A 15,854-nucleotide genomic window follows, 5' to 3' on the forward strand; every position below is an offset into this window, starting at 1 on the left:
CCAGTCCTCAATGCTGTTAAAAACCCTCAAATTAGTTCCAAGCCAATGTGTACAGGTAGAAAGCATCCTGCACCATGTTATTGATTCAAGCCTCTATGAATCTGTGCTCAGCCTGATCTGTTTATTGATTATTAGTGCTTCTGACATGGTAGGTGTTTTTATTTTATTTTTAAATATATTTTTATTGATTTCAGAGAGGGACAAATGGAAGAGAGAGATAGAAACATCAATGATAAGAGAGAGAATCATTGACTGGCTGCCTCCTGCACGCCCCTTACTGGTTATTGAGCCTGCACCTTGGCATGTGCCCTAAAAGGGAATTGAACCATGATCTCCTGGTTCGTAGGACGATGCTCAACCACTGAGCCACCGCAGCTGGGCATGGCAGATGTTTTTAAATTGCTTTAAAATGTTTAAATGTTGGTCAGTCCCCTTTGCCAGGTATTTCTCACCTCTGCACGGTGAAAACACGCACTGTTTTCGTCTTCTCAAGTGGGGCCCACGACAAAACCTAATAAGAAGGAAATCTATATTTTGAACCGGTGAAGTCTGTGGGGGCAGGGGAAGCCCTATTTGCAGGCACAGGATTTTCTTTTTCTAGAAGAAGAGCTTTAAGGGAATAGTGTCTTGATGAGGAAACTAATTGGCCATGCAGTGTGAGCCACTTTGTAGCTCAGTCCTTCTGTGTTGTCGAGAATGGGAGTTTATTTCCACCGCAGGGCTGGGAGTGTGTAGGTTGGAATAGGCTTTGCTCTGTGGAATCGCAACAAAGCCACTCCCTTGTGCCTGGGGGTTCTCATTTCAGGCATCCATTTCTGAGCCCCATGGCTCTAAGTTAGTGGGGGAGAGCAATATAGGTGTCAATTCTATTTTGCTTTCCAACACCATACATTAATTTGGCCATCTGATACCAATGCTATACTCTTGACTGTCTTTTTATCATAATGGAATTTTAACCAGCATATAATTGTGGATGTCAAGTGGGGGTGGGGGGGGGTGGTGTCAGAAAAGTCACCTATCTTCTTTCTCCCCTTGAGCTTTTTGGGATATTTAGTAAGTTTTTAGTTGAAACAGTGACCCAGACTTCCACAGAATTGCCATGTCCTTCTGTTTGGGATGAGGTGTTCAGTCCAGGCGGGAAATGTTCAGTAATGCCTTGGGGACAGAGGACTTCCCCCACTTCCCCGCCCAGGGAGGATCTGTTTTAGGATGCACCATACTCTTCACAGATGTAAGTTCCTTTTCAAATCTTGTTTCTGGATCCTGAAGTGACTTCCTTCTCTTTTTTTTTCTCCAAAGGTACTAAATAAACTCTGGTAAATAAAGAGCAAAGGAAGATTCTGGGTTCAATTCTCCTTAGAATAATTTTGTGGTATTTTTTTTTCCCCATAGATATGGTGACCAATGGCAAAACAGTGCTTCTGTAACAAAACAGAAATCCATACATTTCTATGCAGGAAGTAATGTTACATTATTGTTATAACTTACGTATATTTTTCTGTTTCTATTCCTCACCCTGATCCTATTGATTTTTTAAAATTTATAAATATACTTGGTATACCTTATCAAAACACTTTATTTCAGTGTTCAAAATTATGTTAAAGGATTATCTGAACTTACCATGATCTTTTGTGGGACATTTGAGCAAAATAGTTACCCAAGGATTATTGAAATAATTATTGGCCATATTGTACCTAGAGACTGAAGCAAATTTTGCCTCTGAAAGGCTGGACCTCTCTCATAATCTCAGTCCCTTATTTGACCAGAGTAGCAGAACCTGTCATTACACAGTTTAGAGCACTGGCCTCCCACTTTAAGGTGCACACAGATCCCCTGGGGATCTTGTTAACATTTAGGGTTTGACTCAGTGGGACTGTGGGAAGGGCAGGGGGACAGGGCCGGAAATCCCAGGTGATGCCAATGCTTGATGGTCTGCAACCAGCAAGGGGTTAGAGAATATTCCAGATAAAATTCTTATCCCCAAAGATGACTACATTCTGAAAAACCTATGTAGGCCACAAGTAACAATAGAGACGGTACTTCTACCTTTGCTGTGGGTGTTATTGAACTTACAGTTAAATTTATCATTATGACTTGGACGAAATAAAGAACCCAGAGGTCAGTAAACATATGTAGTCTATGAATAAAACTGTACCCTTTATATATAAATCAAGTGTATAGTTGTAACAGAAGGGGAAGCAACTGCATACAGTTATTTTAGCAATATGTAATAAACATTTAAGCTGCTGGGAAAACTACCTAAATATTTCATAATAGAATTAGCAAAGTTATTATCAAGCCTCTTGGTGGTCATCACTGAGGCCCAGTAGGGGTGGTAACAAAACTACGGTCACTGAATCGGCCACATAAAGGAATGCGGAGTCCTCAGGGGTTGTGCATTCAGCTGTGTCCCTTAGCCATGGATTCAGGACTGCATTGAAATTAGGTCAGACCCCAAAGAAACCGGTCAGTAGAAAAATAAGCACTTTTAAATTAAATCACAATAATAGGCTGAATTCTGGTGAGTGGGAATAGCTGGGGAAAGCCTTTTCATGGGCCAGGAAAGATCTAGACTCAGAAGGCGCCTTATTGTTATATAGTTTTCTTAGGGCTGATTTTTAAAAAACGGCCAATGTTTAGTTAAAGGGGAATGCTTGCAATAAGTTAAGCAATCCATGTTTGAGTAAATATTAACAGAACACCCATTCCATGCTGTCCTTTGGGCTTTGGAGACATTAAAGAAATGGAAGATATGGTTTCTGTTTACAGTCTGGCCATAGAAATATAAGGAACACATGAGAAACAGAGCAAAACAAAGACCTCCTCCTACCCCAGCAAAATTAACCAATCACATGAAAACAGATTTCACAGTTGCTTGGGATAGCATATAAGACAGCCTATATTTAAGTGACAAATGATGAGGTACCATCTAAAAATGACATAACTCCTTACCTAGTTGACCTATTTAAAATTATTTACCATCTGTAAACTGATGCCTACAGTTTATTGTAGAGGATTCAAGCAGTAAAAGATCTTAAGAGTTATTTACTCCAACTGTCTCATCGTACAGATGAGAAAACTGAGCCCCAGAGAGTTTAAGTGACTTATTCTGACTTGTGTGAGCAACAGGATTGCCTGTGCACTGTGCATTAACTACAGTTCTGAAGGTGATCTTGGTTCTGGTAAAATACAGCTGGAGGTAAAAGTACACTCGTGCATATATTCCTTTACATACATATAGCTAATACATCCTATATCTTTGTACCATGTAGCCATTTGCACTGCCACCTCTACACACACACACACACACACACACACACACACACACACACAAATGAGAAAAGAAAAGAAAAGAAAAGAAAAGACTACAACCAAAGAGAAGAGAGCATGTGCCTTGACCGGGAATTGGACTGTGGCCTCCTGGTTCATAGTTGAAGCTCAACCACAGAGCCACACTGGCTGGGCTGAGGTGTGTGTGTGTGTGTGTGTGTGTGTATGTGTGTGTGTGTGTTATTTTTTTTATTGGGAGCAGATTTTGAGAGAAGATACTGAGTAAGAGAAAGCCATCAGGCCCACGCTGGGGGTGAAGGGAAAAACAAATTAGAGTGTGAAGATTTTTGCTTTTGCATTGGACCTGTAAAGGATATTCCTTTTGTGAATGTCAGAAGACCATGACTTAGCTCACTATCTGATGCATGATGTATATTTGCTGTGGGTCAACTGGAATTTTCGAAACTAATCATTTTTCTGGTGTCTGCCTTCATGAAAAGTATGGAGTGTACGAGGTAGAGAGAAGACCACATTCTGAACTCAGGAAAATGCCGATCACCAGCAAATGGTTGATTTAAAGGGACAATTTTCAGTCCAAATGAATTCACTCGAGATGAATGTCAACCTTAACTGAATTAAGTTGTGTTCTTTCCAGTCCACTGCTGTGAGTGTGGTAGACCGTCGTCTGGATTTTACAGCGCTTCAAGCTAAAATTGTAGGTCAAACTGTGACTTTTGGAGCCTCTAACACTGAATTTCTAACAATTTTTACTGAGATTTGAGTCTGCTAGTTTGTGTAGAGATCCCTGTTAATGATGAGTGAACCAAAATAATTGATTCGGAGGAACACTTGGATGTCTGGGTGCTTCTCTAACCTTGTTTGAAATTCTAGCCTCTATTGAATTTGCTGGGGAAAAAAAGATCAGGGATTTATTTTGGTCTTTGTGATGATTTTTTTCTCCTTATCTGTTTTCAAGTACCAGGAGACATCCCTGCTTATGTAAATTTTGTCACTTCAGTTTCTAAATGGAACAAGGAAGTGTGAAAAAATGCAGTCACAGAGAAACTAGATCCTTGAATCCTGTTAATATTGGAATGCCTGCTGTTTTCAGGCAGCACTGATGGGACAGCTGCCTACTGTGATTGGCTGTGGGCAGAGGTATCAAAGGTGTTTTCTTCTGAACACATGATTTGAGAAAACCATTTTATCCTATGAGTTACTTTCTATGAGTTAGTAGAAAACCTTTACCAGATCCTTGACACAGAAATTTGAAGGAAAAGGTGCTATTGGGGGCTCTAAAACAAGGAGAGAAAACCAGTCCTTGACCTTTGGAAGAGACAATCATCTTGTTGAGATTAAAGTATCTCTTAAAGAATCATTACAACCCCGAGTTTGCAAAATATTGGAGTGGAATAAATGCACAGTCACTAAGGTGAATTCTTAATATGGGATTGGTCTGAGTGCATGGGGTTTAATCAACAGGGGTTCTGAACAAAGGTAATTTTGAGAAGAGTCTTGAATAATACACTCAGTCTGTGGCTTGGTGTTGGTGTGTTCCATGCTGAGGGCACAAGCAGTAAATGTGTGAAGGACAGTGGAAACTGATGGGGTGTGGAATGCCCAAGGGTCTCTGTGCCTGAAACAGCCATAGTCAGTGGCTTTTGTGCTTGGCCAAGTTCCCCAAGTTCTTAAAACTATATATAGCTAATATAATTTTACAAACCATATTTTCAATCTGTTTAAGCATTAGTTATTGACAAATTTCTTTAATTTCAAGCACTAATTTAGTGTGATTATGTTAACATATTTCTCCTTAAAGAAAATATGCATGCACAGATCTGATTACTGCAGGTTACTTTACTACACTATTACCCTAATTTAAAATACCAACATGTCAGTTTAATTTCAATGTCATTTCTATATTTCTTTGTATATCTTTCTAGACTACAGATCTGCTTATTTTAGATTCCTTCCAGGGATTTCAGTAATAATATTTCTTGAATCTTCTTTGTGTCGCATGATGTTTGCAAATCCAGGAGTAAAACAATGCCTGCTCAGAATGCCCAGGGTTATAGGGTCTGAGGTGTGGACTGTTGAGGTCTTGGTTGCTTTTTCCAGAGTGATTCAGATCTGAGTCACTGGTTAGCGGTGAAGTTGAGTTTTCTTTCTAAGGGTTAAATTTCCCATAGTTATTAAAATTTAACTTATTTCCAAAGGAACACTTTCCACATTGGTTTCACATAAGTTTTCTTTGCTGTCTGGTATCTCTCCACCAGATATGTGTATTCTTTGTAAAACATTGGTTAGATGACATCATATATCCTTTTGCCTACTATTATGTAGTATTGACCTGGTCTGTCATCATTGGAACATCCTGTGTTGCTGATCTTTCTACACTTTTACTGCTTAGACTCTCTCTCCACAGGTTCTGATCAATCATTCTTATTCTTGGAACAGTTCCTACTTCTTAGGCTTACTCATAGTTCCATGAGTTAAAAACCAACTGTGTCCTATTGTATTCAGCCTTCCTTTGCAACTGCCATTTGCCCTTTATATTAACTTTTCTCTCTTGAAATCATAACAGGCTCTTGGTTTTTCAATAACTCAACTGGTTTCATTTAACTGTAGCTTTATTTTCCTTTTGATGCTTAAATACGTCATCGCCGTTCAGCCAGTAAGAACCCTGACAGGCAGACTCCTTTGCCCTTCTAGCATTATCCCTGGCATTTTGGAAAGGATCCCAGTTTTCTGGTAACAGCTGGATATTCTGCCCTGTGAACTGGAATCAGGTCACCTTCCCAGGAGTCCTCCTTTTTCATAGTGGAGAATTGGAACATAGACCAAAATCTGGGCACTAGGAGTATAAGTGAAAGTTAGTAGTGGATCAAAAGGCTATAATATTTGGTGGTTGGAAAAAACATGCCTTATTGAGGTTATGGGTTCCCATTAATTTTTTCCAACTGGACGTATCATGCTTCTGCCCTCAGGTTTCCTTATAGTATGAGGTTTTATCTGTCATCAAGACGTTCTGCGCCACTGACCATAACCATTTTGTTGTGGGAAGAAAGACAGAGTCTATTTGGGGAGGGGAGAGGTTTGTTCAGATTGCTGACAGGTTGATAGAAGGATTCAGAGAAAGATTGAGCACCAGGGAGTAGTGCCAGTGCGTAATCTGGTTTCTAGAACCTTCTTTCATTGCCAGGACTCCAGTCTGCTCACTCTTCTCCTCAGGTACCCTGCACAGGTCAATGATTTTATTCCATGAGCTGCCAGAAATGGCAGCTTTCTGGGGAAATGAGTACGATTCTTACTTTTTACCTTGCCTGTGTCCTTCTCTAGACTAAACCCTGCTCTTTCCTCTTTGGGGTCTTCAGGGTGAGTTGCCCCAGAAGCTCCTGAGGTCAGACACAAGGCCGCTTTCTCCTATTTTTCAGAAGGGCCTGGATTCTGCTTTTGGTTGTGCTGCTGGTTAACAGAGACGGCCAGGTCATGTTTAAGTTGTTTGTCTCAGAGATTGGAAACTTGAAACGTTTCCAGAATAGTCACTTTGCCCTGCGTGGAAAACTCAAGTATAGATTACTTTCCTGGAGGAAGATGCATACATGAAGCCGGTGCCGATACTGGTATTACTCACGTACACCCCGAGCGAAGTGGAGACCAGCATAAACTATGTATAAACTTAATTATGTGCAGAACTTGCTCCTGGGCTTTGTCATGCTGCTGGAGGTACACCGGTCAGAACACTCTCCATGGGTAGGCATTTACTGACACCGGTCACAGAATCATCACTTGTTTTCTCCTGGATCTGATATAGTGGATCAAATTCGGAAAGTGGTATCTGCAGCATGTTCCTAAGAACATTCTGCTCAAATGGCAAAGTGCTTCAAGCAGTTTCAGTAAAGTGAGTGTATTAGTTTTCCACTACTGTGTTACACGTTACCACAGACTTACCAGGTTATGCTCTCAGTTTCCGTAGGTTAGAAGTTTAGGCATGGCATAAGCTGGTTGCTCTGCCTTAGTCTTATTTGGCTGAAATCAAGGTATTGGGTGTGGTTGTGGATCTCACCTGGGGCTCAGGATTTTCTTACATGCTCACTAGTTGTTGGCAGAACTTGTTTTCTTGTGGTTGTATTACTGTGGTCCCCATTTTTCTGCTGGCTGTCAGCCAGTGATCACTCTCAGCACTTGGAGGCTGCCCCACAGATTGTGCCATGCAATGTTTGCTCTCTCACAAGCTAGCCAGATCACATCTCTCTTTTCTGTGACTAGCTGGAGAAAATTTGCTGCTTTTGGAGGGTTTTCCTGATTAGATCAGGCCCTCCCAGGATAATCTATTTGCTCTATCACATAACATATTCCTGGTGACATTTGTCATTTATCCCCTGCTAATATTTTGTGCTATGGCTGTGTTGGTGTACATGTGCTACAACTTTATGTTTTATAGTAAAACTAGAGGCCCATTGCAGGAAGATTCCTGCAAGAATAGAGTTTCCTACGGCTGGAGCAAAGCAGAGAAGGGAGTGAAACCCGCTGAGGCGGGCTTCGCTCCCATCTCCGCCGCCCAGCTTGTTTCGCTCCTGCCTCCCTCCGCCGCCCGGCCCGGCTTCTTTCGCCCCTGCGTCCCTCCGCTGCCTGGCTTGTTTTGCTCCTGCCTCTGCCTCCCGGCTTGTTTTCGGCCGCCTGGCTTGCTACGCTCCCTGCTGGTATATGCAAATTAACCGTCATCTTTGTTGGCGGTTAATTTGCATATCATGCTGATTAGCCAATGGGAGGTGTAGCGAAGACACGGTCAATTACCATGTTTGTCTATTATTAGATAGGATTTTCCCCGTGTACCTAGAAAAAATTTCCCCATATATTTTCCTATAAATATAGAAAAAAAGAGTATTCTATCTAGTAAAGCCTCTTTTACTAAGATAGTTCAAAGACCTCAGATAATAAGTAGAATGTAGGGTTGAATAGAATGTACTGTATTTTTCTTAGCAAAATTAAGAGTTATTTTTGTGGGATTTATGCTTCCTGGTGCTTCTTTTAAGGATAGAGTTGGAGTCCAAACATGGTCACCATTTCTCCATTATTTATGTATCAATTCAATCTCCATTTATATCTTTTTATATCATCATTCTGTACACATCTGTCATCCCATTTGTTTTATATAAACATCTGTAAATCTTCTTTTAAATGAAGTAAGAAACAATATTTTCTGGCTGAAATGTAGAGATTAGCTTCTTTCTGAAAGTGTCACAGTAAATTGAAGATCCATGAATTGGTTCCTGTGCTTGTTTTTTTTATCCTTTAATATTTGCTTCTTTCAGCCATGTTTTGTAGTTTCTGTCTATAGATCTTGCATGTATTTTGTCAGATTTATCACAAAATATTTTATGTTGTTTGAAGCTGTTATAAATTGATTTTTAAATTTAAATTTCTGATTGTTGCTACTATGTAGAAATACAAATGATTTTTGCATGTTGATTTTATATCTTGCAACCTTGACAAACTTATTAATTCTAGTGGCCTCTTTTTTGGTAGATTTCTTTGGATTTTCTACATATTCTATAGTGGTTTTCTGTGAATAAAGTTGGTTTTATTTGTTCCTTTCCAATGTGAATGCTTTTTATTTCCTTTTCTTGCTTTGTGGCATTGTCTAGAACTTATACAATGTTGAATCAAAGTGATGAGAGTGGACATCCTTGATTTGTTCCTATAAAAGATATCATGTCCTTCTCATTTGACTTAATTAGAATCCAACTTGTGCATAATAGTTGAGACATATTCTTACGACAGAGTTGATGCTGAATAGCACAGAATTTGGTGTTTTTTTCTGTATATTTCATTGTGTTCTACATTTATGTTTGTATCTGACTGCACGTACATCTATATCTATCAATATCTATTCATACACCTGGATACATTAAATCCCGTATGAAATCATCCTATATATATATTACTCAGACACTGTAGTTTTACTTTAACAAATATAGGATTATCTGAATTATCTTCTGTTTTCCTGCCTTGTAAAATAGGGATGCAGTAACTTCACAAGAAGAAAAATTTTTAAAAGCAAATTCAGACTTATGTTTTCTCTAGAGAGAATAATAAAGCTACCCAGCTTCTCAGACAAGCTAGAGGCCATAAAATTATTGAGTAACAACAACAAAATCTCTAGAGTATAGGGAGAATGAAAGAGTTAGAACATAAAGTAGAAAACAAGGAGCAAAAGTCAGAGAGACTAAAATAAGATGAGAGAGTGGGGGAGGTGTAGAAAGAGGGGTTGGAGAAATTGGGAAGGGAATAGGGCTCTGGCGGAGTAATATGAGCCAAATCTTGTAATGTATTAGACAGTGTTTTTCTTTTACAGTATTATTCCTTTTCACCCATTAGTTTTGCTATTTAAAAAATGTTAACTTTTAATTTTTCAACATCTCTAGCCATATTAAGGTTTTACTATACCCCATTCAAGTTTGGAGATGAAGTCAAGATGGGGGCAGATTTCAAACACACATATTCAAGCATAAAACTTTTGAAAAACATAATGATCTTTTTCTGTATCTTGTGTTAGCTGCTTCCATGATGACCCACGAGTTAATATAATGATCTGATTTAGCTCAGCTGTTGTTTTCTTTTTATTAAGGCAAGTCTATCCAACTGTTTTTTAAAAATATATATTTTTATTGATTTCAGAGAGGAAGGGAGAGGGAGAGAAACATCAATGATGAGAGAGAATCATTGACTGACTGCCTCCTGCATGCCCCCTACTGTGGATGAGCCCACAACCCTGGGCTCTGAATCGAACCTTGACCTCCTGGTTCATAGGTTGATGCTCAGCCACTGAGCAACATCGACTGGGCTATCCAACTCTTAATGATTCATAAATAATCCCACTAGTAGTTAGAGTAAAACCGGGGACAGAGTTCAAGAACCACCATGGGACAGTAAGAGTCTAGGCCAGCCGTGGGCAAACTACGGCCCGCGGATCCGGCCTGTTTGAAATGAATAAAACTATTGAAAAAAAAGACAGTACCCTTTTATGTAATGATGTTTACTTTGAATTTATATTAGTTCACACAAACACTCCATCCATGCTTTTGTTCTGGCCCTCCGGTCCAGTTTAAGAACCCATTGTGGCCCTCGAGTCAAAATGTTTGCCCACCCCTGATCTAGGCCTTACGAAAACCTGTTTTAGGGGTCAGATTCTACTGTTAGCCTTGAGTATAAGCAGAGTGATTATGAGGAATTTTTCACATTGTAATTTAAGCTGGTGTAGTGTTAGAATGTGGCCTTTTTAGGTCTCTCCCAAAATTAAAAGTGGCATGCTTTTTGGAATAACAAATCAGCATTGTGTTTTGTGTGTGTGTGTGTGTGTTTAAAGATTCTTACAGACACTTTAATTTTGTTCTACATCAATCAGTCATCCATGTGGATAAAACTCTATTGTATGACAGCCACACCTGGTCAATATAATTTACTCAAAAATTAAAACATATAGTCCATTTTACTAAATTATGTTTTTCTGCAAAAAGCCATGCTGCTATGTTAAAATTAGTTGATTATTTATCTTCTAGACTGAAAAGAAAATTTTAAAAAACGTATTTTTCTTCTTTATTGATTTTATTGGGGTGACATTGGTTAATCAAATGATATCGTTTTCAGGCATATAGTTCTACAATACATTATCTGTATATTGTATTGTGTGCTCACGATCCCAAGTCAATTCAGCATATTTTTGATATTAAAGTCCCAGAGGAGAGTTATGGGTTTAATTTCTTTTTTCTTTTTCCCCCAGATATGTGTCACAAAGATGTCTACACGGAACTGCCAGGGAATGGACTCAGTGATCAAACCCCTGGACACAATTCCTGAGGATAAGAAAGTCAGGGTCCAGAGGACACAGAGCACTTTTGACCCATTTGAGAAACCGACTAATCAAGTAAAGAGGGTGCACTCGGAGAACAATGCTTGCATTAACTTTAAGACCTCCTCCACTGGCAAAGAGTCTCCTAAAGTTAGGCGGCACTCCAGCCCCAGCTCGGTAAGTGCAGTCTTTTATCAGAGGGTAAACCGAAGGAGTAGCCCTCTTAGGAGAGTAGCACGCTGTGCTGGAAGAGCGCAGGTGGCTTCATCAGTGCATTTTGATGCATTCTCTCTCAGGGTTTAATGTCTTGGCAAGGAGAGAGTGTGCTCCAGCAAACTATACACAGACTCTTTATTCATAAGCACCCAGCAAGCAAATGAGAAATGGTTCAACTTATTTTTGGAAAAATAATTTTTTCTAGTTGTTTTCAGTTAGAAGAATTTACAATTAAAAATCCTTTGATATGTCAAACCCTTGGAGAGGATATTGAACTTTGCTGTGTGGGCAGCAAGTACAGTTTTGAATTTGGCAAGTCCACAAAGAATGTAATTTCAGAATAAATGTTAACATTTATCCACTTGTCTCAGTCCAGTTTGTTTTCAGTGTAAAGATTTTAAAATTTAAGGGCTAGACATTGAATCTTCTTAACGAGAAATCTTTTTATTATAATAGAATTTTCTAAACTCAAACTATATCAAGTTTTGCCTTTTGACCTAAGGAGGAATAAATATCTGAGGTGATTTCTGCTTTTGACTGTAAAATTTTTCTACTGAAACTCATATTTCCAAGACTAGCCCGCATTAACATTGTAAAAAATCCTTATATTTTAAATTAAGCAATTTTTAGATTTAACTTACATTTAAAAACCTTTTGAATAGATGCTCTTAAAAGGTAAGAGGAGAACGCCAAGAGAATTTTGACTCTTCCTCTTGCTGAGAAACACATGCCATTTCACAAATTTTAAATATTAAATTCCACGAGAGCCAAAACAGAGCAAGAAATGTCAATTGCTAGAAGAGTATTGACACTTCACTTTAATTACGCTGTATGACACCGCACAAACTTTGTGTCACATTTTGTGTGAATGAAGCTGAAATAAATGTTATTTATGCAACATTTGTGAGGATAATTGATTATCTGCTTTTACCCAGACTAGCCCCGTCATCTTGTGATTGCGAGGCAGCTTCCATGTAGGCCACAGAAATATATTCCTGACTTCCAGGAGAACTTTTAGACTTAGTGTCATTTAGGAGAAATGAAAGGAGTTGTAAATGATTAAGCCTGTGTTATGGAAAGAGAATTATATATACCTTATATTTATCTTAATATTATATTAACCTATAAACGGTATATAGAAATGGCATTTTCAAATACTAGTCAGGCATACTTACACTAAAAATTATTTACTATTTAAACAAAATTTACATTTAGCTAGTCCTGTTTTTTATCTGCAATACTAGTTACAGTCTAATGCTGTGCTATTTCTTTTGTTGCTCAAATTGTTCCTGCCTTGCCATTGGCAGCTCCGTGTCCTTTTGAGATGTCTTCATCCCTTTGTTTATTTTTTGAGTACTTCCTTGCTTTCTGGTCCTATGGGATAGTTTTGGCTTATATTTTACTTTCCAAGCCCCAGACCTAGATCAGTTATTTCTCTAAAGAGCCCTGGCTCCACTTATTGGAAAATGGCATATAGAAACCAGGATGTGGGCCTGGCCATGCTTGTTGATATGGGGGGGGGGGGGCGGGGGGGCGGGGGGGGTCATGTAGTTTTAAAGATCAGTATATCATAGTATAAATAACAATGGGGTTTCAACATTTAATTTTAATTTTTTAAATAAGGAATTAATTAAAATCCTTATTAAAGAAAGTTGAAACTTGCCTGGTGCTCTCTGTATTTCTCTTTAAAGTTAGATTTTATTTTTATTAAAGTAATGCTTGAATGTAGTTTGAAAGATCAAGTAGGAGAGGATTCTGGGAGGTTAGGCAGTGACAGTTTTTGAAACTTCTTATCTAATTAGGGCAACTAGTATAGTAAAAACAGAACAATGGATAATATTGGCAACAAATACATGGTGGGGTAAAAGTAGGTCTATAGTTGTTTGTATGGAAAATAATGCAATAAGTATTAATAATTCAAGAATGAACTCTCTGTTTTACATGCTCACAACTGTAAACCTGCTTTTATCCCACCCTGTATAGCAGAGAAGGTATCTCCATGAACCTCAGAATAGGAGCTAGGGGAACAAACGACGAACAGCTTTAAGAACTGTGTGGTACCTGAAAGTGGGGGAGGAAACTCAGGGAAGGCAAGGGGCAGGTAACTATGCTCAGAGCCGGGAAAACTCTACCTTGCCATCAGTGTGGCTTTCTGGCAGCTCCGTGGGCCATTCTTAGGACAGTGACAGCAACTGGGAGGGGACTTTGAAGCTCCTCTGAGTGGATGAGTGCAAGGAGACCATGGAGTGGTCTATTGGTATTGGAGTGGTCTGCTGGTCTTTATCCTGTGACTTCCCTATACCAGCGATTTTTCATCTCATGGCACACACATAAACTAATTACTAAAATTCTGCTGCATATCCAAAAATATATTTTTTGCCAACCTGACATAAAAAAGGTATACTTTTGATTCATTTACACCAGACTGTTGTTGTGTTAGCTGCTGTTGTTCTTTTTATTTGACAGTCTAAATAAAAAGAGGTCAGTACCCCTGACTAAATAGTCAGGTATTGTGTATTTTAAAAATTCTCGTGGCACACCTGTTGAAGGTCGTTGCTCTAGGACAAAGTCCTGCATTGAATAGAAAGCGCTGGAGCATACTTCTGTGCAGGGTAGGTTCAGTAGGGGCAAAGAAAAGAGAAGATCCAGAAGTATTGGAGAGAAACAGATGGGCGAAGATAGTATGTGCTAAATTGACTTTTTTTTTTTAACTTCATGAAAATAAAGAAGTTTACTTCTTAAAACTAGGAAAGCTATCTGGACCACACCGCTCTATTCTTTTTTTTCTATTTATTTATTTATTTAATTGATTTTTTACAGAGAGGAAGGGAGAGGGACAGAGAGTCAGAAACATCGATGAGAGAGAAGCATTGATCAGCTGCTTCCTGCACACCTCCTACTGGGGATGTGCCCACAACCACGGTACATGCCCTCGACCAGAATTGAACCTGGGACCTTTCAGTCCGCAGGCCGATGCTCTATCCACTGAGCCAAACCGGGTAGGGCTCTTTTTTTTCTATTTAAAAATATATTTTTATTGATTTCAGAGGGGGGTAGAGAGGGAGAGAGATAGAAACATCAATGATGAGAGAGAATCATTGATTGGCTGTCTCCTGCATGCCCCCCTACTGGGAATCAAGCCCGTCACCCAGGCATGTGCTCTTGACTGGAATCGAATCCAGCACCCTTTAGTCTGCAGGCTGATGCTCTGCCTGCTGAGCCAAACCAGCTAGTGCCACACCCCTCTATTCTTAAACAACAACAAAATTAATGTTACTTAAAAATAATCAATAGAAAAATTACTGGTTGATTCCCATACAAAATTATGGGGTGGGGGTGGGGGGTTGGAGACTAAGGAGCTGAATAACATCCTTACATATCATGAAAGCAAGCAAGTGGATTTTTAAAGGTATATCTGGAAAATCCAAAAGAATCAATGGAACTACTACAAAAAAAAAATGAGAGAAGTTACACAAGTAGCAAGTTATAAAATTAACATACAAAACCCAATACAGACTTTTATAAAAACTGTTGTAGCTCAACCAGTGTGGCTCAGTGGTTGAGCATCAACCTGTGAACCAGGAGGTCATGGTTTGGTTCCTGGTCAGGGCACATGCCAGAGTTGTAGGCTTGATCCCTAGTGTGGGGTGTGCAGGAGGCAGCCTATCAATGATTCTCTCTCATTATTGATGTTTTTATCCCTCTCCCTTCCTCTCTGAAATCAATAAAAATATATTTTATTTTATTTTTTTTTATTTTATCTTTTTTTTAAAGAGCTTGAAACTTTTATTTATTTTTTAATATATTTTTATTGATTTTTTACAGAGAGGAAGGGAGAGGGATAGAGAGTTAGAAACATCGATGCCTCCTGCACACCTCCTACTGGGGATGTGCCCGCAACCAAGGTACATGCCCTTGGCCGGAATCGAACCTGGGACCCTTCAGTCCGCAGGCCAACGCTCTATCCACCGAGCTAAACCGGTTTTGGCAAAAATATATTTTAAAAAACTGTATAGAAACTGTTATACATACCACATCTTCCTAACAGTGTGTTCACCTCTATGCATGTTCACATGCTAGTCATTCTCTATGTCAGGAGTCATGACTGAAATCAAGGTGACTATAGTGAGCGTCACATTCATCTACACCTCCTGATACAGTTCAGATAGTGGCACTTTAAAATTCAGGCAAAATGTAAAGAATGTGATTTCATATAAATTGGGTTATTTCAAGAGGTGTTTGACAGATTTTGTTGGTTTGTTTCAGACATTTTATGAGTGCCTACCTTTCCTGGGCCTAGCCCATGGGTAGTGTTTAGTACTGTCACTGACAGGATGGACTTTCCCTCCCCTGTTCCTGTCACCTCCTCCAGCCCAGCTGTGCCCTCCCATAGCTAACACTGTTGGGGGAGCTGTAGGAGACTGCCTGCCCGTCTTGCTGGCCCAGTTTAGAAGGGATTTTATTGAGCTGTGCTGTCATCATCTGGACTTAAAGAGAACATAGTTTCAGATATTCA

At 39.3% G+C, this 15,854-nt stretch overlaps 1 protein-coding gene across 2 annotated transcripts in view; it reads left to right on the plus strand.

The window, feature by feature from the left end:
• CDK14 (cyclin dependent kinase 14) overlaps positions 1-15,854 on the plus strand; it is a 526,114-nt gene that overhangs the window by 113,611 nt on the left and 396,649 nt on the right. For both annotated transcript variants that reach the window (XM_081102330.1, XM_081102331.1), the window contains one exon: positions 11,054-11,299. In XM_081102330.1, coding sequence (XP_080958456.1) covers positions 11,054-11,299 — 246 coding nt within the window. The remainder of the gene's footprint in view (positions 1-11,053; positions 11,300-15,854) is intronic.

Source organism: Myotis nattereri (genome assembly GCF_964212035.1).
Source record: "Myotis nattereri genome assembly, chromosome: 11".
Lineage (NCBI taxonomy): Eukaryota > Metazoa > Chordata > Mammalia > Chiroptera > Vespertilionidae > Myotis > Myotis nattereri.